This window comes from Thunnus albacares, chromosome 13 (assembly GCF_914725855.1).
Source record: "Thunnus albacares chromosome 13, fThuAlb1.1, whole genome shotgun sequence".
In the NCBI taxonomy this organism is placed as follows: Eukaryota; Metazoa; Chordata; class Actinopteri; order Scombriformes; family Scombridae; genus Thunnus; species Thunnus albacares.
Window position 1 is genome coordinate 22,895,668 of NC_058118.1, and position 24,685 is coordinate 22,920,352.

The window sequence follows — 24,685 nt, forward strand, 5'->3', positions numbered from 1 at the left end:
TGCAAAAACATGAATAAAGTGCAAAAAATCCAGTAATTTTATATAAAGTGCTGTCAGTTCATAAGTCCAGTATGTTCCAGGGGAGGTGCTGAGACTGAGTCACTGTCAATCACAGTCTGTTGTATTATCATGGCACATCTGGTTTTCCACAATTTTGAACATACAACACAAATAATTAATTGTATCAGTTCAGTATGTTTAGATGGCAGTTCATCATCAACAATACAATACATAACAGATTTATAACATAAATTAAAGTTTACACCAACAGCTTTCAGTTTGTCCCAGACTTCCTGAGCTCTGTAACAGTCCATTAATAGATGCTGCTGTGTCTCATCATCATTGCAAAAGATCATTGGACATTTTTTTTGTGGTAACATAACAGCTCTAACAGGAAGTCTCCCCACAGATATCAGCCACCGGACATGTCTAATGCTCTGACAGATTCTTAAATTTTAGATTTTTTATCACCTCTGTGACTCATTAGTATTTATTTTTTATAATTTATAAATCCACCATATTGAAAATAATTTATATTAATAAATGGCCATCCGCCGCCCACCAAGAGCCGGGTTTTGCTTGGGGTTTCTACCCATTAAAGGGGAGTTTTTCCTTAATGCTGTCGCCAAGTGCTGCTCATGGGGGAATTGTTGGGTCTCTGTAAATTCAAGAGAACTGTCTATGTGAAAAGCGCCCTGAGATGACCATAAATGTTTGAGATCCGTCCAGACACATCACTTAAAGACTTACATTCAGTATGTTTGTATGTCAGATTCTAGTCAAAAATAGATGTAATATATTCCATACCAGTGTTTTATAGGTTAGTGGTTTAAATCACTTATTGATCAGTTTGATGGTGTAATAACTTCCAAGTTAGTATTTTAATTTTGGTGGTGGGATTAAATCTTTGTTTACATCTGTATTGCATAATGTGTTTATTTTACTCAATGCAGTTGGAGCATATTAGGATGCACTAATAGTTTTTTTATTTATCTGATGCCTGCAGGCCTGGCCAGTAATGCTCTTAACTGCATGAAACGCTTTAATACATCCAAACACTTTGTTGTTCTTGGGATAATTAATTATCACCTAAATGAGGCCATTGAAACTCTTCGTAATGTCTTCCGTTATTCTATTAAAAACTTACATTAGAAACATATCTCTGTCTTCATCTGCCTCTCTCTCTGTGCTGTGCGGCAGCGCCGTGAACGTAATGAGGAGTTAAATCAGACACTGCGACATATAACTGACCTAACAAACTGATCTTTGTGCATTAGTGTGTATTGTGAGTAAGTATCTTGCCAGCAAACAATCACTACTAAAGCTGCTACTGTCTGAAATGTGATAGCAAACGCTACAACAATGTGAGGTGAAACAGTTCAGTGTTACGTGCCGCTAAAACTCTATTAGTGAAACATTAATAGAAAGTACGATACACATAAATAGTACCGACTTCAGAGAACAGTGCTGCAGATTATTTCTATTAACAATAGTCCTCGGAATAAGAGAAGAAATGTTCGCAGCCACAGAGCAGCTCTGACAGGAAGTCTGGCTAAACTGCATCAGGAGCCTCATCAGTGTGTTTGCTGCGACCAGAATCGCTTCATTTTATTAGAAACTGATGATCAACAGAAGGATGTTTTTACTTTGACTCTGTGAACAAACATGTGAGACAGCTGGAAAACTGCTTTTGGTGAAGCTCGGATGTATTTTACAGCATTTTAGGAGAGAAATGAGAGAGAAAAGACGCTGAGCAGCGCTGTCCACGGCGGTGATCAGGTGAGGTTTGTTCGCTCCTCAAAGAAAATGCAGAGAACATCAGAGCTCTACATGACTGAAATATGAAGAGACACAAGTCCGCTATCTGCTGCCTTCACTGTAAGCCTTCAACACTCGTCTCACACTGATTTTTAAGTCTTTTATCACTAAGAGAAAACACAAGTGTCAGACATTGACGCCGCACAGAGTAAGGCAGCAGCATGACTGAGTCTCCACGGTTCTCATGGTGTGTTTAAGTGCAGCCTCCTGCCTCAGACTCTCCAACAGTCAACTCAGACTCTCCGTTTGTTTCGTGTCGGATCTGAACTCAGAGGAAATAATGGCAGAAGTTGCTCCAGCTCCCGCAGCCGCCGCTCCGGCTAAAGTCGTCAAGAAGAAGGTCTCCAAGCCGAAGAAGACTGGCCCCAGCGTCAGCGAGCTGATCGTGAAAACTGTGGCCGCATCCAAGGAGCGGAGCGGCGTGTCTGCAGCCGCCCTGAAGAAGGCTCTGGCTGCCGGAGGCTACGATGTGGAGAAGAACAAGGCCCGCGTCAAGACCGCCATCAAGAGCCTGGTGGCCAAGGGGACTCTGGTTCAGACCAAGGGGACCGGCGCCTCCGGATCCTTCAAGATGAGCAAGAAGGCTGAGACCAAGGCCAAGAAGCCCGCAAAGAAAGCTGCTCCTAAAGTCAAGAAGCCCGCCAAGAGCCCCAAGAAACCCGCAGCTAAGAAGCCCAAGACAGCGGCAGCCAAGAAGACAGCAGCCGCAAAGAAATCCCCCAAGAAGGTCAAGAAGCCCGCAGCGGCCAAGAAAGCAGCCAAGAGCCCCAAGAAGGCCGCCAAGAGTCCCAAGAAGGTGGTGAAAAAGGCCCCTGCAGCCAAGAAAGCTCCTGCAAAGAAGGTGGCCAAGCCCAAAGCCAAGAAGGCAGCACCCAAGAAGAAGTGAGCTGTCATCAGTCTGAACATGTGAACCTGATCAAAGGCTCTTTTAAGAGCCACACACTTTATCTAAAGAGCATCATCCCAATTAGAATATATTCTATAAACTACGTTAATTGATAAAATTAATTTGTTAAATTACTGAGTTAAAATAGTAACTGCAGTTATTAAGATTTTATCAATTTATAGTCATATTCTGTGAATTTAATCTCGTACTCTCAGTACCATTTAGTGACAAATAGTTTACTCTACATTTTCTTATAAATGTCAGTTGTTTTTTTTTTTAAATCCAGTATAAAGTGTCAACATGTTCTGCAATGAGCAGCAACAGAAACAGAAAATAACTCAGGGCGACATTGTAAATATGTTGTTGTGAAAATAAATGTATTGTGACAATTAAAGTATGATTAATATGTTGGATGAAGATAACACCGTAACAATAACTGAAATTGAGACACACCAAAATGTTTTCCTCTTGATGTGATATTTAACTTGACTGTACAACCTACCCTCCTTTCTGAATCTTACCAGTTTTTATCAGAATTACTGTTTCTCTTAAAGAGACTTTTTTGGAGCTGGTTTAAGTTTAACATTACCTAATATCAGTCACTGTTTTGAATGCAGTTTGAATATTTTGTGTATATCATGAACAGTATTAAGTACTAGGTAATGTTTTAATGACAGTATCATGAGGATGTTTGTTCTTTATCAGGAGTGTGTGGCTCTTAAAAGAGCCGTTGTATTGTTTAGAGGAGCCGGTTCCGTGTTTACTTCTTAGCGGGCTTCTCGGTCTTCTTGGGCAGCAGCACAGCCTGGATGTTGGGCAGCACGCCACCCTGAGCGATGGTCACTCCGCCAAGCAGCTTGTTAAGCTCCTCGTCGTTGCGGACAGCCAGCTGCAGGTGACGGGGGATGATCCTGGTCTTCTTGTTGTCGCGGGCAGCGTTTCCAGCCAACTCCAGGATCTCAGCGGTCAGGTACTCCAGCACAGCCGCCAGGTAGACGGGGGCTCCGGCACCGACACGCTCGGCATAGTTGCCTTTGCGCAGCAGCCTGTGAACACGGCCGACGGGGAACTGAAGCCCGGCCCTGGAGGAGCGGGTCTTTGCCTTAGCGCGGGCTTTGCCTCCGGTTTTTCCTCTGCCACTCATTTCTAAGTTCTTCTCGAGTTTGATCTCAAAGAAAATATGAGTCAACCGGTGAAAACCCTACTTTATATGTCCGCGTAGCGCGGGACGGTTGACGCCGGACCAACCAGAAAAGAGGCTCCAGCGGCGCAGCAGAGGGCGGCCCGCTATGAAGCTTTTCCCCCAATAAGGAGCGGAGGTTTAGGCGGTGGGTCGCTCCTCTAGGCGGTGCTGAGCTCCGGGAGGAGCCGCTCACCAATCAGGACCAGGAGGTCTGAAGCAGCGTCACAGTTACGCAGCCGCTCCGACACTTTAAGAGCAGCATGACTCTTCTTCTCTGTATTATTTTCTCCTGATCAGAGAAAGAAGAAGCGATGGCAAGAACCAAGCAGACTGCTCGTAAATCTACCGGAGGCAAAGCCCCCAGAAAGCAGCTGGCCACCAAGGCTGCCCGTAAGAGCGCCCCGGCCACCGGCGGCGTCAAGAAGCCCCATCGTTACAGGCCCGGTACCGTGGCTCTGAGAGAGATCCGTCGTTACCAGAAATCCACTGAGCTGCTGATCCGCAAGCTGCCCTTCCAGCGCCTGGTGAGGGAGATCGCTCAGGACTTCAAGACCGACCTGCGCTTCCAGAGCTCCGCTGTCATGGCTCTGCAGGAGGCCAGCGAGGCTTACCTGGTCGGCCTGTTCGAGGACACCAACCTGTGCGCCATCCACGCCAAGAGGGTCACCATCATGCCCAAAGACATCCAGCTGGCCCGCCGCATCCGTGGAGAGAGAGCTTAAACTGTCTGCTGCTCCACCAACCACAACGGCTCTTTTAAGAGCCACTAATTCACTAACAGAACAACACGTCCTACTGATATTACTCTTATTACATTTGTGTTTAATCATCTCATCATATTACAGTGAGATTGTCTTAATACATAACCAGAGCTATGATGAGACTAAACTTCTGTTGGTGGCTGCTTGGATAAGTGTGTAAAGAGCTGTAAACATTAACAGTCTCTGGTAAAATAACCCAAGTAGGCTCTCAATGAGAAGTAATTCATAATAGTTACACACTCATATCTGTACAACCTGTCATGTAGTAGAAGCAACATGGTCCTTAACTATATATATATATAGATACATAAATTTAACCTCAGATTTCAGCCCAAATATCACTCATTATCCACAGGATAACCAAACATCCAGACACATGTAATATTGTGGTAAATCAAGTCCTGTTGATTAATGTTCAGGTTTTAGCTGCTAAATCATATATTTATTTGAAATCACTGTATAGTCTAATGAAAAACACTTTCCTGCAGGATCAAAGGTAGAACAAAATTGCATAACTGTCCCAATATTTATATATTCTGTCCCAGATTTCATTCTGCAGTTTAAAATGCATTATGGACAGAATCACACTCATAGAGATGGCTACAGTGAATTATATATAGCATAAGTAGATATTACCTAAAATACACAGTAACATGCAAGCTGTACTCAGATTTAAGAATCATCACAACACTAAAACACAGAATTGTGTCAAGCTGCATATACATATACTGTTATATATAGTTATGAATTTCTGAAAATATTTTCATATTAGAAGATGCTGGAATTTTAAATGATGAAAGAGTACATGTCATGTTTTGTGAAAATTGGACACTTTTTTTATTTTATATAGAATATAAATATATATATATATATATATATATATACTGTCTTGGTATCAAACAAATGACTGTATTCACAGTTCTTCGGAAAAGGCGGTTTGTATAAATGAGTAAAGCTGTACATAACAAGCTTCACGATTTATCTGCTCTTTCTGAATATCAGTTCCTTGGATTTCAGATGTGCTTTACAGGTGCTCAGATAGAAGGAAACAGAGTAAACCTGAAATATGGAGCCATGATGACACAGAATTTTGTTAATATCTTTGTTATTGTGTTACTTTTGCTTGCAGTTCTTTCCAGAGCCTCATTTTAACCATTTCATTGGTCAGAGGATATTCTGCATAAAGCTGAATGTGAATTAAGTTCAGTGAAAATCTGTAGCTTCGTCACTCTGATGAGAAAGCTCCTGCTTATTTAGTGTTTATAGCTTCAGTATTTGAAACTGTGATTTGTTGTATATAATTAAGTGTAGAAATGATGTGAATATCAACATTAATAGTTCTTCAGCTGTCAGTGTGAAGCTCGCTGTTAATTGATTGTTTCAAATAACAGTTTCATTGTATAGATGAAATGTTATTCTGCTCAAATACATTTTCACAATAAAATGAGTTAAATGCAAATTCAGAAAAACTGTGGTGACAGATGGTCTTCTCATTAACACAAATTATCTTTTTACTTTGACAAGTTTGCATTATTCATTTCTAGTTTACATTGTAGGTTTTGTGATGTGCTATTGTGTGTAGCTTTTTATTTCATATAACGTGTTATGTGCTTTGTACTGTTTGTTATTGTGCTATTTTAATTGTAAGGGACTGCGGATGACAATTGGCTTGAAGCTAAGTCTGGTAGTGTATTTATGTTAAAAAAAAAAAAAAAAAAAAAAAAAAAAACTATACTGTCCCAATAGATAGAGTACACAAAAAACAGCTCCTCGTCACTGAAGAGGCAACAACTTTTACGTTTTCAGACTAAAATTAATGTATATAATTATGAGCCAGCAGTTGATGGAACATGATCTTTAGATGTCGGTTGTGGCTCTTAAAAGAGCCGTTGTGTTGTTTAGAGGAGCCGGTTTACTTCTTGGCGGGCTTCTCGGTCTTCTTAGGCAGCAGGACGGCCTGGATGTTGGGCAGCACGCCGCCCTGAGCGATGGTAACTCCGCCGAGCAGCTTGTTAAGCTCCTCGTCGTTGCGGACAGCCAGCTGCAGGTGACGGGGGATGATCCTGGTCTTCTTGTTGTCGCGGGCAGCGTTTCCAGCCAACTCCAGGATCTCAGCGGTCAGGTACTCCAGCACAGCCGCCAGGTAGACGGGGGCTCCGGCACCGACACGCTCGGCATAGTTGCCTTTGCGCAGCAGCCTGTGAACACGGCCGACTGGGAACTGAAGCCCGGCCCTGGAGGAGCGGGTCTTTGCCTTTGCTCTGGCCTTACCGGCACCCTTTCCACGTCCAGACATTTTTCTTCCTTATCTTCGAGAAAATAGAGAATAAGTTTATGTACAATGAGAACCGGCTATATAAAGCAGCCAGCGCTCGCTCATTGGTCAGAGTGAACGTTAATATAATCGCCCAATCAGAGAAAAGCTCCTGTCTCGTGTCTACAAGGCTTCCGCTTTGTAGGGGATTTCAAAATAAAGCGCAAAATTTAATTGTAATACTTTCAATCTGCTTTTAAATAAGGTTATATAATCTGTATATTTAGAAGAGATACAGTATATCACACGTAGCCTAAACACAATAAAGATAAAATCACTTAAACTGCATCATGGACCTCCTGCTCCAGGCCCTGTGTTAATGGTCACAGTGTGAAAGCATTAACAGGCTGTAGTAGATGAAGCTCTCACACCCTGAATTCTGTGAACTACTTCAGGAGGCAAACTTAATCTTTCCAAGCGCTCCCGTTCAGCGGCCAAACTCATACATGCTGGCCTCTCACCAGAAAGTGTAGGATCGAGCCGTCCAGCTGGGAGATTCAACCAATCACATCTTACGCATCCAAAATCGGCCAAATCACAACCGCAATAGAACATTTCTCTAAACAAGTCATCAATAAATTGTATAACACTTACAGTATATAATAGTGATGTCACCATACTAGAATTACCACTGAAGTTTCACTACTCTCAATACCGGATTTGATACCACAGTAAAACCACAAATTCCATCCAGGATGCACTCCTTTATTTAAACAATTTATAAACATTAACAATTGGACAGAAACTGTGTGTTTCATTATGTAGGCATGCTAGCTGCATTAGAGTAAGAGTTACAAATAAAATATTAACCTGTCACCTTCAAATAGAAAGCAGCCCCCCCCGCCAAAAAAAGTAATATCAACTCAGCAATTGTATGAATTGTGATGCTGTAACAATAAATACAATTGTGCAAATGTGTGCTCTCATTTTGGTTGCACATATGAATGAGCACTTAAACAGACTCTGGCTACATTAGGATTACAGTTAGAGTGATGTGTTGTAGTTTAGCTGTCTAGTGTTTAGAAGACCTAGACTGGGATCTGAAGACCACCAGGAGTCCTTGAGAAAACTGCGTTACTGAAAATATCTTGTTGTATAGCATAACAGGACAACTTTATTATTTTCCATACAGCTAATATAGTTTAACAATATCAGGATATCGCTTAGAGAAGGTGGGCGGCTCTTAAAAGAGCCTTTGTTTCGGTATCAGCGGGTCAGGATCAGGTTTAACCTCCGAAGCCGTACAAGGTGCGGCCCTGCCTCTTGAGCGCGTAAACCACGTCCATGGCGGTCACGGTCTTCCTCTTCGCGTGCTCGGTGTAGGTGACGGCATCACGGATCACGTTCTCCAGGAACACCTTCAGCACACCGCGGGTCTCCTCGTAGATCAGACCGGAGATACGCTTGACTCCACCGCGGCGAGCCAGACGGCGGATGGCGGGTTTGGTGATTCCCTGGATGTTATCACGGAGGACTTTGCGGTGACGCTTGGCGCCTCCTTTACCGAGTCCTTTACCTCCCTTGCCTCTTCCACTCATTTTCAATGATCTTCTCTCAAACGAGTTAAGTCGAATATGAATCGCGCTCTCAGAGCTTCTGTATTTAAAGCGTGTCTGCGGACGTAAGAGAGGACAGGCAGCGCGAGCTCTGCTGGGAGGTGCCAAACTCTGTGATGCCGTCTACGTGTTTTCTAAACTGCTGGCAGTCAGTATTGTTGTGTGTTTTAATGAAGCTGTTTTCTTACTTTTATGTATGTATAATTTATCTCTGTGCAAAACATAAAGTATATTTAAAAAGTGAAAGCAAACACCTTGCTAACATTGTAATTTATGCTCATTATTTATTATTGTTGATGATGTATTATTATGCTGATGAAGATTGATGATTGTATTATGACTGTTATTGTTAATTATGTATTTTATTGAAATTGTTCTCTTTACTTTTATGTATTTTTTCCGTGCAAAAACTTAATAAAGTATATTTAAAAAGTTAAAGATGAAAAACTTAAATTAACTTCAACAAATCTGCTGTGCACATTAATGTTGATGAACTACACAAAGTGACTGAAGCGAGAAGAAATCACCACTTTTTTGACTTTTTAAAAACTCACATTAGTAGGTTGAGTTTCTAAGTCGTTTACTTTTGTAGCAATCTGCCCATCCCTCAAAATAAAGCAATTAAATAAATGTATTATTATTATTATACACTATCAAACAAGAATCAGTTAAAATGGAAATTTCCCTTTTATTACTGAATTAAGGCATTGTAAAGTAGAAATTAAAGGCTCATTTTAATGGTTTTTGGTTTAAAAAAGCCTTATACAGTGCAAATAATTCATTAAATTTATTCCAGTCCATTAATTATCCCCTTGAAGTACCAGTGTGTGGGATTTAGTGGCATCTAGTGGTGAGGTTGCAGATTGCAACAAACTGAAGCTGCAGCCCAAAAAGCATTTTCCCCATAGACCACTGTTGTTATACAGACGTCTGTAAAACTGTTGACAGGACACTTTGAACTGCAGACAAGATCAATTATAACTCTTTCTATTATGAATTTTTTTATCCATGGAGCTTTTATATTTGTAAAACTTTCCTCAAGCCGAGAAAAGTGATTTAAAAATGTGTGACATCATCACAATGTAAAGTCTGTGGGCCAAGCGGGAACTGGCGGGCAGGACCAGCAGTTGACATTCAGTGGAACACAATGTGGAAGCAAACCCAGAAGCTTGAAACTTTTTTGGCCTATGCGCCAGCTGAGCAATTCTCATTGGATTGAATGGACACCATTTTTGATCCGGTACTCTGCTCATATACTACATCCATGCCTGGCACATACACCAAAAAATAGTTTTTAGCTTCTGGGTTTACATCTGCGATGTGCAAGTGACCACTAGGGAAAAATGGCTGCAAGGCTGAGTGACGGAGCCCTATCCAGCTCCACTGGACCCACTCCATATGTAGATATAAAGGGCTCATTCTAAGATAACAAAAACAAAACATTTTTTTAATCAGATGATTATATACTAATTAAAACATACTTATGAATATTATATTCCATTTCCGCCAAGTCAGTTCCACTACTAAATTCTTTACACTGCACCTTTAACTTTATTTCTATCCATTAATTATCCCTTTAAAAACTCATTAATACATTCCTTAATTCCATCATTATTGATGGGTAAATTATCGAAATTTATTAGCGGTTTATTAATAATTTATTTGAGAGAAGCTGGATGAATAAATTTAGGTGTTTGGTGGTAATAACTCCAACATGGTGGGTGGCGGTAATGTCCCTTAACGTTTGTCGCTACTCGTCATTAAAGAGAAGAAGCAGAAGAAGAAGAAGAAGAAGCAGCAGAAGAAGCAGAAGAAGAAGAAGAAGAAGAAGGATGGCAACATGCTAAAATCATGGCTAACACTTGTGTATCTCTATAAACATGCACAAGTTTTAAAGCTTTCCGCGCCATGTTGCTACGGTGAGTCATGTTCACTTAAAATCAACCGATCCTTACCCGACGGCTCGTATTTGGTTTGTATTTATGTTTATTTACCTTGCTGGCTAATGTTAATGGGTGTGGTCTGCTGGGTAACGTTAGCCGTGTTAGCATGTGGCTGCTGACAAAGACACTGAACGCCTCACACATAAAATATACACATTGATATAAAAATTGCTGATTTAGTTTCTTTACTGACGTTTGTACGGTGTTGTAAGCGTCTGCCGTTTATCAACTGACTGGCGTTTTTTAGCAGTTCGGTTACGTTGCTGTGACGTTTTAATGCCAAACTTCATTCAAAAAAGTGTAAACTTTACGTTTACGAGAATATACAAACACCCAAAGTGTGATTTAAATGCTTTCTCTGAATCAGCAATAGTGTCTCTTAAATTCGGCATACACACTACACACAGCAGCACAAGTTTAAACTGATATTTAACCTAAACATATGGTCTGCTTGTCACTTGTGTCCACAGTTTCTATCCACTAAAATAACACACCACATGTGGGAATTATTAAGCAGAGAGAACCTGTTTAAAATATGTTAAAAACAAATGGTGTACTACATGTTGATCATTTATTTACAATTTGATTGGACGTTGGTCAGCAGCCTCTTCCCTGTTGCCATTTATGCAAAATTAATATATTGACAAACTTTACTTTTCACATCCCTCATATAATATGTCAACAAACTGGATTTAACAACCTCCACTGTCACATAAATGAATCACATATGTTACATGTCACATTTAATTTTTGCTCTTGTCACCTTCATATATTTCTTCAAGTTTTACATCTCATTTCAAAACTATTGTTATTACATTTTGTAAGTAGATTTAACATTTAATTTTCATATCACTTTGTTTATTATTATTACTACCTTACTTTTGTACTATTTTATTCTGTGTTGCGTTTGTAGGAGCAAAGACATATTAGGTAAATAGTCTACACTTTTTGGGCTTTATAAGTTCTGTATGTAGAGTTTTATTTTCACTCCCTGATCTTTCCTCAGCATCATATTAATGAACTGATGTTTAAGTTGGGAGCACTGGTTTACACATTGACTCACCAGTAAACTGTTATTTTATCAGGACTGATGGCAAAGTGATGTCTCATATGTTCCACTAATTTATTATGTGGAAAATCCATCGTATCCTCCCTTCCTAGCCTAATGTTAACTGCATGACCTTAGGTGCATGCCTTTTCTCTTCATGTTTGTCTGTGACTGTCTCTACACCGTCAACTACCGAAAAAAAAATTCAAAATGTCAAATTCAACATCATCAACAATGACCTTTTAGGGGTTTTTGCTCTGTCGTCAATTTAGCTGCAGTTTAAGGTTTAAAATAGGTTGAAACCTGCGTTGTCTCCAGTATAATCTTCACCTGTGGTTTAGTTTAAACCCAGCTGCTGTGTCCTGTATGAGTCACCTAAATGCCACCAGAGGTCATCATAGACTTGTTTAAGTCAGATATGAGCTTCATCCATTCACATGTTATCCACATTCACAAAGTAAATCAACACAAGATAATTTTGATATTGGTTCTGGTATAAAATATTTATTCTGCTGTAGATGTGCCAGCAGATATACTGAGCAGCTCTAACTCCACTTTTGACTCTGTCTTCTCTTCAGCTTAATATGGATGAAGTGAACTTGGTCTCTCTTGCTGTCGGGAGATGTGTGGACGCCTGCGGTCTGCTGCTGGACCTGTTTGTCAGGACGTTCAGCTGGCTGCTTCGCTTCCTGTCCAGCGTGGGCGGTTCCCTCCACAGCACACTGGTCGCCCTGAGCGGCTCCACTCTGGTTGAATACTGTAACTTTGCTCTTTTCCCCTTCCTCACCGCCACGGAGGCCGTCTCCAGCGCCACCCACGGAGCCCTGCACACCCTGGAGGGCTGGCTGCAGACGCTGGGAGGAGTGTTTGAGAGTTTCAAGATGGTGGGACACCTCTCCTGCCACGTGGCGTGGCGCACCAAAGATTTGCTGCACCGTGGGCTGATTTCAGCGAGCTGCATCCTGCGACAGACGTGCGAAGGCGTCTGCATCGCGCTCAGCCTCGTCCTCTATCTCGTCAACACTGTGGTCAACATCGTCCTCATCGGCACACAGAACTGTCTGTCTGTGCTGGCGGGCGCCTGGGACGCCGTGGCGGGCCCTGTGCATAGAGTTGTGGAGCTGGCTCTGACTCTGCTGACCTTCCTGTACAGCTGTCTGGTTGGTTTCTCCGTGCTGCTGTGGACACCCTGCCAGCTGCTGCTGGACTTCCTGGGAGCACTGTGCCGCGTCTTCATCACCGTCTTCATGGTTGACACGCACGGCCTGCTCATCACAGCGGCCATCGTCTCACTGGCTCTGCTGTTACTGAACCCCAGGCTTCCTGTCCTTGCTGGACGGCTGAGCCGCCACTTGGTCAACGCTCTGCCGGGAACACGTGGCGTACAGATGACCATTCGTAGGATGTACGCAGTGATAGTAGAACCGGCTCTGGCCTATCAGGCAGTCCACACCCGGGCTGCACAGGAAGTGAGTCGGATGAGGTTCCCAAACACAGACACAGGTGCTTTTATCATCCCCACTGCGGCCGACCTGCCGCCAGCGAATGAGCTGAGCCAGCCGGACTCTCTGCAGCGCCACGCTCTGCAGGACAGCGAGTCAGTGAGCGGCGAGGCCAGGGACAGCAGCAGGACAATTGCGTCCCCGCCGAGCTCGGCTCCAGAGAATGGAGGCGGCCCTCCGACTGACGGCGAGCTGCTCAGCCTGCTGAAGGAGCAGGAGGAGAGGAAGAAGTGTGTCATCTGTCAGGACTTGAGTAAGACGGTGCTGCTGCTGCCCTGCCGTCACCTCTGTCTCTGCCGGCACTGCGCCGACATCCTGACTCAACGCCGACCCGTCACGCAGCGCTGCTGTCCGCTCTGCCGGCAGCCAATCACACAGACCATGGACGTCTTCCTCTGACAGTTGTAGGCCCTGAATGACTCCAAACTGCAAGATTCAAGAGAAAATGCCTTCTGGCACTATTGTTGCTTTTTCTGTACTCTAAGAATTTACTTAAAAATTGAGCTGGATGTCGAACTTCATACTTTGAGCACCAATAACATGAGTGTTAACTATTGAGAGCTGCTTGGTCAGATGATGATGTGCATCAGGAAGCTTTTCTACTGTAACTTCAGACTTTATTTTATTTGGGGAAAGTTCTGTGTTGAACTCTTGTGCAGTGAGAAAGAAGAAGGTTAAAACATGTTTATATACCCCAAAAGAATTGAAAAGTATGGTTTTAGTATCAGAACCGGAACTTGTATCAGTGTTGGCACTGATATTGAAAACTACAAATTTTCACACGATACTCAGCTGTAAGTAGACGTCATATACAAGTATGTGTATGACGTGAAGACTTCCAACAACTGCATGATCATTAAAATGAACAGAAAATGCAAACAAAAGTTTATTTAAAATGTTGAGTAGATATGAATAAGTAGAGCAATTAAATTGTTAAAATGAATATATTTTGATAACAAATTAATCAGAGTAATAAAAAAAAACATACTCAGTATACTCAATACTCAATATTTCCAGCTTCTGTGAGGATTTTCAGCTTTTTGTCTGTTTTCTATATTATAAATGAAATCCATAGGAGTGTTTAACCTGTTATCTCACAGTGTGAACGGTCAGTTTGGGTTCTGCTAACTTAGATATTTTTCAGTATCTTTGGAAATGTATTAACTTAATGATCCATCAGTTGATCAAAAAATGAATACCTTAAAGTCGGATGCAACCCTAATTTTAAGGGAGAAGTTTTTCAACTGTTGTGGAAAATATTCATGTCAAATAGCGATAAAGTTAAATTATCAGAGGACAGAAAAAGTAATGATAGAAAATGTCAGTTGTGTGTTTTTAAACAGGCTTTTCACACCTGTCGGCCCAAACTAACACACTGGAAACGTTAAATACTGGAAACACATTCGGATATAATGAGTGAGTTTGTTTCCACTTTTATCTGTGTAACTCTTCATACCAGTCAGTATTAAAGTACAGCTCGTTATTTTTTTTTCCTTTTCAGTTATAACGTGTTGATGAATGAATTCCTGATTTCCAGGAGTTTGTTGTTTTCTCCCACTTTTAAGTTTCTGTTGATGGGAGCACAGTTCGCGCCGTCGACACAACCATCAACTGAAAACTGAAAATCATTTTTCAACCAATCTGCTTCTACAGGAAAACGAGTGAATCAGTGAAAATGAACAAAAGCCAAAAGCAACAAGCTTGAGATGTCAAACCAACAGCTGTGAGACACAAGCTGAAACAACTGATTGATCAATAGATGAGTCACTTCGGAGAAAATTAGTGTGAAACAATTTTGATAATTGATAAATCAACCCCTTTTTTTTTTTAAGCAAAAATTTGCTGGTCCCAGCCTCTCAAATGCAAATATTTCCTGTTTTCTAGTCTTCTATGATGGTAAATTAATTTTTTTTGTGTGTGTGTTTTGGACCAAAAACAAAACAAGAAACTGTAATTTAATATTTCAGCCCATGTTTTAGGAAATTATGTTTTCACCATTTTCTTCAATAATTGATTGTTAGGTCTACAAAATATCAGAAAATTAATCAACAGTGAAAATAATCACTATTTCCCACAGTATTGTCTTTTTTCAGAAACAGTTTACAATTATTGATGTTTGCCTTTTTAAAACACTGATGTGTATTGCACTGGTTTCTCTTTTTTATTCTTAGTAGCAAACATACATAACTATCTGTGCAGCCTGGTGTTTAGACTTAAAACCTGAAAATATTCAAATATTTATCTTATGTAAGTTTGCCACCAACTGAAACACCAAAACAGAGAAGCTCTTAAATCTCTTAATATGTAAGAAGTGTGGAAGTTTCATAATGACTGAACTCACTGGCTGCTTATTATTAACACATCTGTGCCAAAGACTCAGAGCTACAATTGTTGTTGAACTCGTGTAAAAATGTATTTTTCTTTTTTTATTTATTTTTTTGGATATTTTATTTAAAAAAAATATAAAGACTGTTAAATATGTTAAAGACTGAATATCTGCTGTGAATGTTTTGCTTTAATGGATTTTATCATTTTTTAATAAACAGTTTTAATTCCTGTAAATCTTTTAGCACACTGCCACGGATTAAAAAATATTTTTAATTTTGGATTTATTTATTTTCTCTTTTCTTGGTACAAAAACCTTATTAAGTCCGTTTAAAGCTATATTTCTTGATTTTTTTTGTCATGCTTCCAAATACACAAATGTCCTCAACAGCTCAAAAGCTATGCACAACATATTCATATCAATATTTAGTCACAATGTGATCATATGTAGTATCGTCCAGCCCTACAAATAAGACATAATATTCAAATTTTGTTACTGGAAATTATGTCTCAGTAATTAAAGGACAGGCTCATAATTATTCAAGTGTGTCTTAAACCATGGCACCATGGAGACATTCTTGAAATACACTGCAGTGCAAACGCTGTTGTGTAACATTAATACTAAACTATGGGACCATTTATGAGGTGAGATACATTAGAACTATGGCTGAAATAGTGTCCGTCAGATAGACTCAAACGGCTTCACCATATATATTTATTATATACAGTATATATATTTATATATTAATATATATATATATATTTTTTTTTTTTTTTTTTTTTTGAGTAACTAACTGATGAAAAAACATACTACATCTGTCTTTGTCTGCAGATTTGTGGTGATGTGTGTTCATGTCGTGGTGCTCTGAACCATCCAAATATTTCCTGAAGAAAAGCTTTCCATTTGTTGAGCTTTCACTAACACGCTTCACTGTGATTGGCTCAGTTGTTTCAGAACTATTTGAGCAGTGATGTGACTGGCTAAGAGTATATTTATCACCACATCTTTCAAACTATATTCATTTTCACCTGGTCCTCTTGCACTTTGTATTGCTGCACATACATGAACCAAAATAGCAGGTGCACATGGAGATGTCCACATGGTCCATGTGCCCAAGACCTTCCACACTGTGTGGTTGAAATAGAGCCCCCAGTCTCTAAGTGTTTTCAAATATCATTCTATGAACCAAAGTCTAACATACTCCAGTTTTTCCCATAATATTAAGTTGCATTTGAATTTCTGCTTTCAATATGTTGATATATAAATTTGAGGCAACAACAATAAAGAAATGTCCACAAAAAACATTGCAATTATTTTTTTATGCTTTAATTCAAATGACAGAGAATCAGGAAAATTAATCATAAACAGTGTTTCTAGATAATCAGATTACAATTAAGATCAATTAAGATCAATTAAGATTAGTTAAAGACAACAAAAACATGCATTATAAAGGTGATAAAGAGGAACTGTTTCCCTCTCACATGGCGAAAAGCAGATGACCACTGAAGGTGCAATAGCGATTGTGATCGTCGTACATCTTTGTGTTAGCGTACATACGCACAAACACATGATCTCCAACCTCCAGGATCAGTGTGGCACCATTAGAGGTACTTGCATAATAGGACGTCTGTTTCGCATATGCGCTAAAAACATGATCTTGATTCTTCACCAACACAGCAGCTGTAGGATGATGATTATCTACATATCCACCTATGTAGAACTCAAAGTGGTAGGCTCCTCTCACCGGTGCAGTGAAAATACCTGTGAGACATTTTGGAGATTTTGTTATTTTAAATGGAAATATTGCAACATCTGTCAGTCAGGTTGACAGCAACACTGCCGAAAAGCGAAATTTATTTATAATTATTTATATTAAGTATTTGAGTTCAGGTACCTGAGTTTGAGTTGTAGGCACGTCCGATGTTTGTGGCGACATATTTGAAGACCAGAGTAGTGTCTCTTCTAAAAGGTCCGACCATTTTTGAACCTTCAGCTAACAGAGCGGCTGAGAAAGCCACCTGTCGGGCTGAGAGAGAGAGATGGATGTAAATTATTTTTTTATACTGTCCCCCATTTTAGGTAGTTTTTTTAAAATTGTGAGCATATGTTAAGAACAAAAAATGTCTTAACTTCTCCAAACAAACACATTTATATCTAGTGAAAATAAGGTTTGACAGTTAAATTGATCATTAGTGTGTAAACCAAAAACTGTTGTGATTGCAAAAATGTCTTTTAATTAACTTTCTAGAGATCAAAAGCTAATTACTTAGTTATTACTGACAGTTGTTTTGTTTTTTATCTGCAAAGAGAAAACAGAAATTTCTCTCCCTCTGTAACAAGATAATTAGCTCTTGATCATCAGGTGATATGATGGAATAGAATTATTGCAACTACATACAGTTTTCTACAGAGCCGCGGAGTTGTTATTAAAAAGAAAAAAATGTACTCTTGACTTAATGTCATTTTATATATTTTCCCTCCTCTCTTGTAGAGGGCAACTAACTTCACATTTAGTCAGCTGAAAGTTTGTATAAGACAACAAAGAAGTTATCCTGTTAAATACGTCTACAGAATAAATCTGTGCACACAAATGACTAATTTAAGAGGACAGATACAGTAGTCTATAGAGATGATCAGAGCCATGATGATTTCTACACAATACCTTGTAGCTGTTGCTTCACGTTGTCCACTTCAGTCTTCTGCTTGTCCTGCTCAGTCTTCAGTTTGTCCAGTTCTTTCAGCTTTTCTGCCTGTGCTGAAAAATAAAATAACATTGTGAGATTGATTTTATATTGGCCCGAATATAAGATGACCCTTATTATAAAACAGCCCCCGTTTTCCAACAGCTTTCTTTTTTAAAAAAGACTTCCCACTGAGCAGACGACATCTGTGGACATACAAAACAGGTTGATATCACATCCCTCCATTTAGGCCATAATCTGGACGTGACTACCAGAATTAGTTGTGTGGGAGCTGTGAAGCAGATAACTATCTATTAATTTAAATATTTCTTAAATTCAACATTCCATGGTGACCAAATTCAGCAAAATTGTACAGATGGGGATGCTGAATAAGTGTGTGGTATTTGATACAATTTCACCTGTAGGTACCACTACAAAATTTTGAATAATAACTGCTGTAGCAGAAATTTGCAACAACAGTAGCAATAGCAGCAGTGGCAGCGGCTGCGTCTGGCGGTTTGCAGCTCCCACACGCAATTTCTTTAGAAATTGCAGAATTTTCTAGTTGATAAATGACATTGAGAAAAGACGTTCGGCCAGGCCAATTTCTGGATGTCTACTGATGAACAGAATTAGTTGAGATTAGATGTTCTGACAAGCTATAATCTGGACGTCCATTGTAGTCCACAAGTAGTGTAATAATAACAATGAGAAAAGATACTCAGCCAGGCCAACTTCTTGACATCTACTGATGAACAGTTAGTTAGGTGAGTCAGTTGAGAAAAGACGTTTGATCAGTCCATAACCTGGACATCCACTGACAACCAGAAGTAGTTGATAAATTACATTGAAGAAATACCAAAGAAAAGATGCCTGATTCGGCATGTGCATGTAACTTAACATCATTGCAGCACGCAGGAGGTGATTACATATGAATCTTCATTGGTAGTAGTTCATGTTATTTTCCATTGCCAGAAATTTTTTCCCAATTCCCTCAATTTAACCCAAAAAGAGCACCTAAAACATCACAAATTATATCACAGTTTTTGAGAAAAACTGCTGCAAAATACATTTTTGGAAGCAATAATTACAAAAAAAACTCAAAAATTCAGAAGAAATTGGAAACTTTAGTTTTGTTCTTTTTTTCAGAAAAAAGGATTGAAAGAAGTATTGATACTTGTTCAAACTTAATTTTCAGAGAAAATATCATCTTATACTAGGGTCATTACTGTATTTGTGTAATGAAATTTTCTTGAACTCTTTGAGAACAACAAAAAACATCAAAATGTTTTTGACATAATACCGTACCTTCATTATCTTTTTGTAATTGCCTCATCTCCACCTTCTGTGCAGCCAATGAGGCGGTCATCTCAGCGATCTCCATTCTCACACTGACAGTTTACGCAGTTGAACTGTCATCTACAAACCTGTGTGACATTTATACCATGTGGCATAGAGAGGTATGAAGATTTTCAGCATTGATTACATGGTTTACTTTTTTTTTCCTGATAAAGAACAGGACTAGCCAGGTTTGAAGTTGGATGGATCAACTAGCTCACCCATGATTATCTGAGTCATCTGAAATTTTTCCTTGACTATTTCCTCATTCCACGAAAAACAAAACATACTGACAAGTTTCACGTCATATATGGTGCTGACATTAACAGATAATTACAGTTTTATTCTCACAAGAGTACTTTTCCATTTTCTTGAAATCTTACAACTGACTAGATTTACACTGCCATTTAAAGCCCTGCTTCTGGGCAATAATAAATTCCACATTATTTATAATTAAATTATTTATTTAGAGTAAGGAATCAAAGATGTTTTAACACATAAAATTACTCGGCTTTTAACCGACCTTTGCGTCTGATATGTTTTTTCTACAAGATACAAGATTATAGTCATTTATGATCTCAAGTTTCCACATAAAACATGTCAGTTGTATTTTAGTCCATGACCAGACAAGACTGGCTTTCAAACTACGGACGGGTGACAAATTAAAGGAAAAGCCAACATAAAGTGTCTTAATAAGGTGTTGGGCCACCATGTGCTGCCAGAACAACTTCAATACATCTTGGCATTGATTCTACAGTATCTGAACTCTACTGGAGGGATGAACAGCATTCTTCATAAAGATATTCCCTCATTTGGTGTTTTGATGATGGTGCTGGAGAGCGTTGTCTAACACGTCGGTCCAAAATCTCCCGTTGGTGTTGAGCTGGGTTGAGATCTGGTGACTGTGAAGGTCATAGCATATGATTCACATCATTTACATATTCATCAAATCATTCAGTGACCCCTCGTGTCCTGTGAATTGGGGCATTGTCATCCTGGAAGAGACCACTCCTATCAGGATAGAAATGATTCATCATAGGATAAAGGTGATCACTCAGAACAACTTTGTATTGATTTGCAGTGATCCTTCCCTCTAAGGGGACAAGTGGACCCAAACCATGCCAGCAAAATGCCCCCCAACAGAGCAACCAGATCCCCTCATTGTAGGGGTCAAACATTCAGACCTGTACTGGTTTTTCCTTTCATTTGTCACCTGCCTGTAGTTGGAATATCAAAAATCAGGTTTGTCAGTTCATGCTTTAAAATGGGGTTGAAGGTGAGCACAGAGAAACTTTTTCCTTCCAGTAGATAAATGTGAGAACAGTCTTCCAGTGTCAAAGTTTGTACATACATCATTGTGCACAAGGAAGTGCAAACATCAGAGTGAAGAAACAAGCAAAAGACATTCTTGAGAGGAGGGGAATTTTAACTAGTATGCAACAGAAAAAAATGGAACAGCTTCCTGTATCTATTTCCTGTGAGCACATTGATGAACATCTGAGACGGAAAATTGATAAAATGGACCAGTTATGCGGGCCAAATCTGGGATAGAAAAAGTCTCCAGGGGTGTGTAAATAGTAGCTTATGCATTCTGTCAGAAGCCTACTGGACATGCTTATATGCCTAGGCATCTTTGCAGACTGGTTTCTTCCCTTATCGATAATTAAAGTGATTGCTTGCTTGCTTTTCTTTATTTGCACAAAATTATCAGTTACACAAAGAGAAAATCATGTTTAAATATAATGACTGTGGATCCTTGTGTTGTAAGATTATTAATAAATGTGGTATGTTGCTTATGGAACAAGATGTAAGAAGTACATCTTTATCTTAATTGCAACAACAATAAAGAAATGTCCACAAAAAGTATTGCAATTATCTTTTTATGCTTTAATTCAAAACATAATCAGGAAAATGAATCATAAACAGTGTTTCAAGATAATCAGATTACATTTAAGATCAGTTAAGTGCAAGATTGGCTAAAGACAACAAAAACATGCATCATAAAGGTGATGAAAAACAGGGATTGTTTCCCTCTCACATGGCGAAAAGCAGATGACCACTGAAGGTGCAATGGTGACCGGGACCGTCATATATCCTTACGTCAGCATTCAAACGGATCTCCAACCTCCAGGATCAGTGTGCCACCATTAGAGGTACTCCCATAATGTGACGTCTGTTTCTCAAATGCGCTAAAAACATGATCTTGATTCTTCACCAACACAGCAGCTGTAGGATGATGATTATCTACATATCCACCTATGTAGAACTCAAAGTGGTAGGCTCCTCTCACCGGTGCAGTGAAAATACCTGTGAGACATTTGGGGGCTTTTTGTTATTTTAAATGGAAATGTTGCAACATCTGTCAGTCAGGTTGACATCAACATTGCCAAGCAGCTACTAGAGCGGCTGAGAAAGCCACCTGCCGGGCTGAGAGAGAGAGAGAACAATGTGAAGTATTATTTTCATGCTGTCCACTATTTATGTAGTTTTTAACATTACGAGCATCTGTTAAGAACAAAACTTGGAACAAGTCTTAAACAAACACATTTATCTGAAATGTATCTCAAACATTTATCTTGAGTGAAAATAATGTTTGACAGTTAAATCGATCATTAGTGCGTAAGCCAAAAAACTGCCATGATTACAACAATGTTATTTAATTAACTTTCTAGAGATCAAAAGTTAATTATTTCGTTATAACAGACAGCAAAGTTGTTTTGAAATTGTTCTCCCTAGATAATCACATAATTAGCTCTTGATTTTTAGGTGACAGGATGAAATAAAATTATTGCAACTACAGTTTTCTACAGAGCCAGAGAGTTATCATTGGAAAATAATACTAATAATTATTTGTGCTCTTGATTTAATAACATTTTATATATTTTGCCTCCTCTTCTCTTGGAGAGGGCAGCTGACTTCACATTTACTAACTTCAAATCACTAATTTCAGAGGACAGATACAGTAGTCTATAGAGATGATCAGAGCCATGATGATTTCCACACAATACCTTGCAGCTGTTGCTTCTGCTTGTCCGCTTCAGTCTGCAGCTTGTCCAGTTCTTTCAGCTTTTCTGTCTGTGCTGAAAATAAAATAATGTTGTAAGTTTGATTTTATATTGGCCCGAATATAAAATGACCTTGATTATAAAACAACCCTCATTTTCCAACAGCTGTTTTTGGAAAAAAAAAACTTGATGATACAACACACTTTTACACTTGTCCTTTTGGGAAAATTTCTCTGAGATATTAATCCAAGCAAAAGCATCCTTGAAGCCTTTTTTTTTTTGTAAAAGTGAAATACTTACATTAAAGCAGACAGTAAATCCCACGTTTACGCATCTTGTCTATCAGTCACACACTTACAAGATCTCCTGTCAGGCTCTTGGAAGCAGTCAAATTTATTTTCTCTGACAGTTAATTTTCAGACTGTCTTTTTGAGCTCTTCATCATCTGTGACAGCAGTAATTCTTGGCTGCTTGACATATTTCAGTCTAAAGTCTGTTTCTGCAGTAAAGACGTCAGAAGATGCTTTGAACTTGTTTTTGGTCTTCATGAATTTATTTACTCTGCGGCGGAAAAATTACACTACACGAGCTTTCAGGATCTCCTGCAGGATAAACTTAGCTAACGAAAAAACACAAACTCTAAGAGACACACTAACACATTTGAAAACACTCACCAGTCTACAAACAACCTCCATTCAACAGTCATATCTAATGTTGTGAACACGTAATCATTTACTCCTCAAATATGAGACGACACTATTAAACCCAACAAATTTCAAGTTAGTTTTCTTTTGCTTTCAATTTTTCCCAATTCCCTCAACTTTACCACAGAGAGAGCACATAAAACATCACGAATTGTATTGCAGTTTTTGAGAGAAGCCACTGCAAAATGCATTTTTGGCTGCAATAATTACAAGAAAACTCAGTGTATTCCTGGAGGGATTGAAAAGTTTAGTTTTGTTCCTTTTTTTCATAAAAAAAAAGTATTGAAAGAAAGATTAATACTTTTTCAAATGTAATTCTCAGAGAAAAATATCATATAGGACCATTACCAATGTGTAATAAAATCTTTAACAACAACACAAAACTAACAAAAAGTGACAAAATGTTTTTGACATAATACTTATCTTTTTGTAAGTGTCTCATCTCCACCTTCTGTTCAGCCAATGAGGCGGTCATCTCTATCAGCACAGCATGGATGTGATACGGAATAGGCTCGTAAGGCCGGTTTTCACTCAGTTTATTATCTGCTGTCTTCGTAATTGGATCTGTGGAGACAGAGCAGACCAGCAACAACAGCGGGAAAAACACAGAGATCTTCATTCTCACACTGACAGTTTCCGCAGTTGAACTGAAAACTACCAACCTGTGCGACCTTTCTATCGCGCAGTATAAAAAGGCATGAAGGTCAGGGTGGTGGCTGGACGTCACAGATATGTGCACAAAGTACAATCATACCTCACAGACTTAAAATGATTAAGTTACTTTGATTACATGGTTTAATATTTCTTTCCTGTTAAGAACAAGACTAGCCAGGTGTGAACTTGGACGGATCAACTAGCTCACCCATGAAATTGACGTTTTCATGGTCCATCAAATTGTTCTTTGAATATTTCCTCATTCCCCGAAAACAAAACATACTGGTCTTATATAACCCCGACGCTCTAAACCCTAACCCCCAACCTTTGGGCCTGTTATGGAAGGGCCAGCTGTGATGCAGAGTGAACATGGGGCCTAATCTGGATGTGAAAAAACATTCATGAGGGAACACAGGGCTGACCCCCAACAGGTTTCACGTCATACATGTTGCCGACATCGGAACGAGGAAATCACAGCTTGAGTTCCATTTTCTTGAAATCTTACAACTTTGACTGGAGTTACACTTTAATTAAAAAGCCCTGCTTCTAGGCAATAATAAACTCCACATTATTAATAGTTCAATAGTTTATTTAGAGTGAAAAATCTGTATATATTCTTGATGGTTTTATATGCATTTAAAGCACATTCTGTTTGCTGCCTAACAAATTAAAGATGTTTTAACACGTAAAGTTACTCTGCTTTGAATATTTATTTGTGTCTGATATATTTTTTTTTTCTATGAGACACAAGATTATAATCATGTATGGTCTCAAGTTTCTACATCACACACGTGAAAGTTGCATTTTAGACCTTGACCAGACACGACTGGCTTCCAAACTAGTTGGAATATCTGAAAATCAGGCTTGTAAGTTCACTCCTTAAACTGAGGTTTAAGGTGAGCACGGAGAAACATTTGAAGTTTGAAGTTTGCACGTACATCAATCTGCACAAGGAAGTGCAAACAT

The 24,685-nt window shown here is 39.3% G+C and overlaps 7 protein-coding genes across 7 annotated transcripts; 3 read left to right on the forward strand and 4 right to left on the reverse strand.

Moving 5' to 3' along the window:
* Nucleotides 1-1,713: 1,713 nt before the first annotated feature.
* On the forward strand, nt 1,714-3,098 carry LOC122994879 (histone H1-like). The gene has a single exon (XM_044369645.1). The coding sequence runs from the start codon at nt 2,003-2,005 to the stop codon at nt 2,702-2,704; it is 702 nt and encodes a 233-aa protein (XP_044225580.1). The 5' UTR covers nt 1,714-2,002; the 3' UTR covers nt 2,705-3,098.
* A 233-nt stretch (nt 3,099-3,331) lies between these two features.
* LOC122994886 (histone H2A-like) lies at nt 3,332-4,103 on the reverse strand. Its single transcript, XM_044369652.1, has one exon. The coding sequence runs from the start codon at nt 3,846-3,848 to the stop codon at nt 3,465-3,467; it is 384 nt and encodes a 127-aa protein (XP_044225587.1). The 5' UTR covers nt 3,849-4,103; the 3' UTR covers nt 3,332-3,464.
* Nucleotides 4,104-4,183: 80 nt separating this feature from the next.
* LOC122994883 (histone H3) lies at nt 4,184-4,610 on the forward strand. Its single transcript, XM_044369649.1, has one exon. It carries the CDS (start codon nt 4,199-4,201, stop codon nt 4,607-4,609), a length of 411 nt encoding a protein of 136 aa, XP_044225584.1. The 5' UTR covers nt 4,184-4,198; the 3' UTR covers nt 4,610.
* Nucleotides 4,611-6,518: 1,908 nt separating this feature from the next.
* Nucleotides 6,519-6,958, reverse strand: LOC122994887 (histone H2A-like). The gene has a single exon (XM_044369653.1). The coding sequence runs from the start codon at nt 6,942-6,944 to the stop codon at nt 6,561-6,563; it is 384 nt and encodes a 127-aa protein (XP_044225588.1). The 5' UTR covers nt 6,945-6,958; the 3' UTR covers nt 6,519-6,560.
* Nucleotides 6,959-7,646: 688 nt separating this feature from the next.
* Nucleotides 7,647-8,519, reverse strand: LOC122994896 (histone H4). Its single transcript, XM_044369661.1, has one exon. The coding sequence runs from the start codon at nt 8,498-8,500 to the stop codon at nt 8,189-8,191; it is 312 nt and encodes a 103-aa protein (XP_044225596.1). The 5' UTR covers nt 8,501-8,519; the 3' UTR covers nt 7,647-8,188.
* Nucleotides 8,520-10,286: 1,767 nt separating this feature from the next.
* LOC122994877 (E3 ubiquitin-protein ligase RNF26-like) lies at nt 10,287-15,623 on the forward strand. Its single transcript, XM_044369642.1, has 2 exons — nt 10,287-10,437; nt 12,088-15,623. Exon 2 carries the CDS (start codon nt 12,094-12,096, stop codon nt 13,408-13,410), a length of 1,317 nt encoding a protein of 438 aa, XP_044225577.1. The 5' UTR covers nt 10,287-10,437; nt 12,088-12,093; the 3' UTR covers nt 13,411-15,623.
* A 1,024-nt stretch (nt 15,624-16,647) lies between these two features.
* LOC122995812 (complement C1q tumor necrosis factor-related protein 3-like) lies at nt 16,648-19,402 on the reverse strand. Its single transcript, XM_044371180.1, has 4 exons — nt 19,327-19,402; nt 18,000-18,092; nt 17,232-17,363; nt 16,648-17,098 (listed from the first exon to the last, which is right to left on the reverse strand). Exons 1-4 carry the CDS (start codon nt 19,400-19,402, stop codon nt 16,815-16,817), a joined length of 585 nt encoding a protein of 194 aa, XP_044227115.1. The 3' UTR covers nt 16,648-16,814.
* Nucleotides 19,403-24,685: the final 5,283 nt, after the last annotated feature.

What these genes read in the sequence shown, in the direction of transcription:
- LOC122994879 (XM_044369645.1), top strand. Translation starts at nt 2,003, where the DNA reads ATGGTGTGTTTAAGTGCAGCCTCCTGCCTCAGACTCTCCAACAGTCAA.
- LOC122994886 (XM_044369652.1), bottom strand. Translation starts at nt 3,848, where the DNA reads ATGAGTGGCAGAGGAAAAACCGGAGGCAAAGCCCGCGCTAAGGCAAAG.
- LOC122994883 (XM_044369649.1), top strand. Translation starts at nt 4,199, where the DNA reads ATGGCAAGAACCAAGCAGACTGCTCGTAAATCTACCGGAGGCAAAGCC.
- LOC122994887 (XM_044369653.1), bottom strand. Translation starts at nt 6,944, where the DNA reads ATGTCTGGACGTGGAAAGGGTGCCGGTAAGGCCAGAGCAAAGGCAAAG.
- LOC122994896 (XM_044369661.1), bottom strand. Translation starts at nt 8,500, where the DNA reads ATGAGTGGAAGAGGCAAGGGAGGTAAAGGACTCGGTAAAGGAGGCGCC.
- LOC122994877 (XM_044369642.1), top strand. Translation starts at nt 12,094, where the DNA reads ATGGATGAAGTGAACTTGGTCTCTCTTGCTGTCGGGAGATGTGTGGAC.
- LOC122995812 (XM_044371180.1), bottom strand. Translation starts at nt 19,402, where the DNA reads ATGGAGATCGCTGAGATGACCGCCTCATTGGCTGCACAGAAGGTGGAG. An exon ending in CGTGAAGCAACAGCTACAAG is followed by an intron (nt 17,364 to 17,999) that starts GTATTGTGTAGA and finishes TCTCTCTCTCAG; the next exon opens with CCCGACAGGTGGCTTTCTCA. An exon ending in TGCCTACAACTCAAACTCAG is followed by an intron (nt 17,099 to 17,231) that starts GTACCTGAACTC and finishes AATGTCTCACAG; the next exon opens with GTATTTTCACTGCACCGGTG.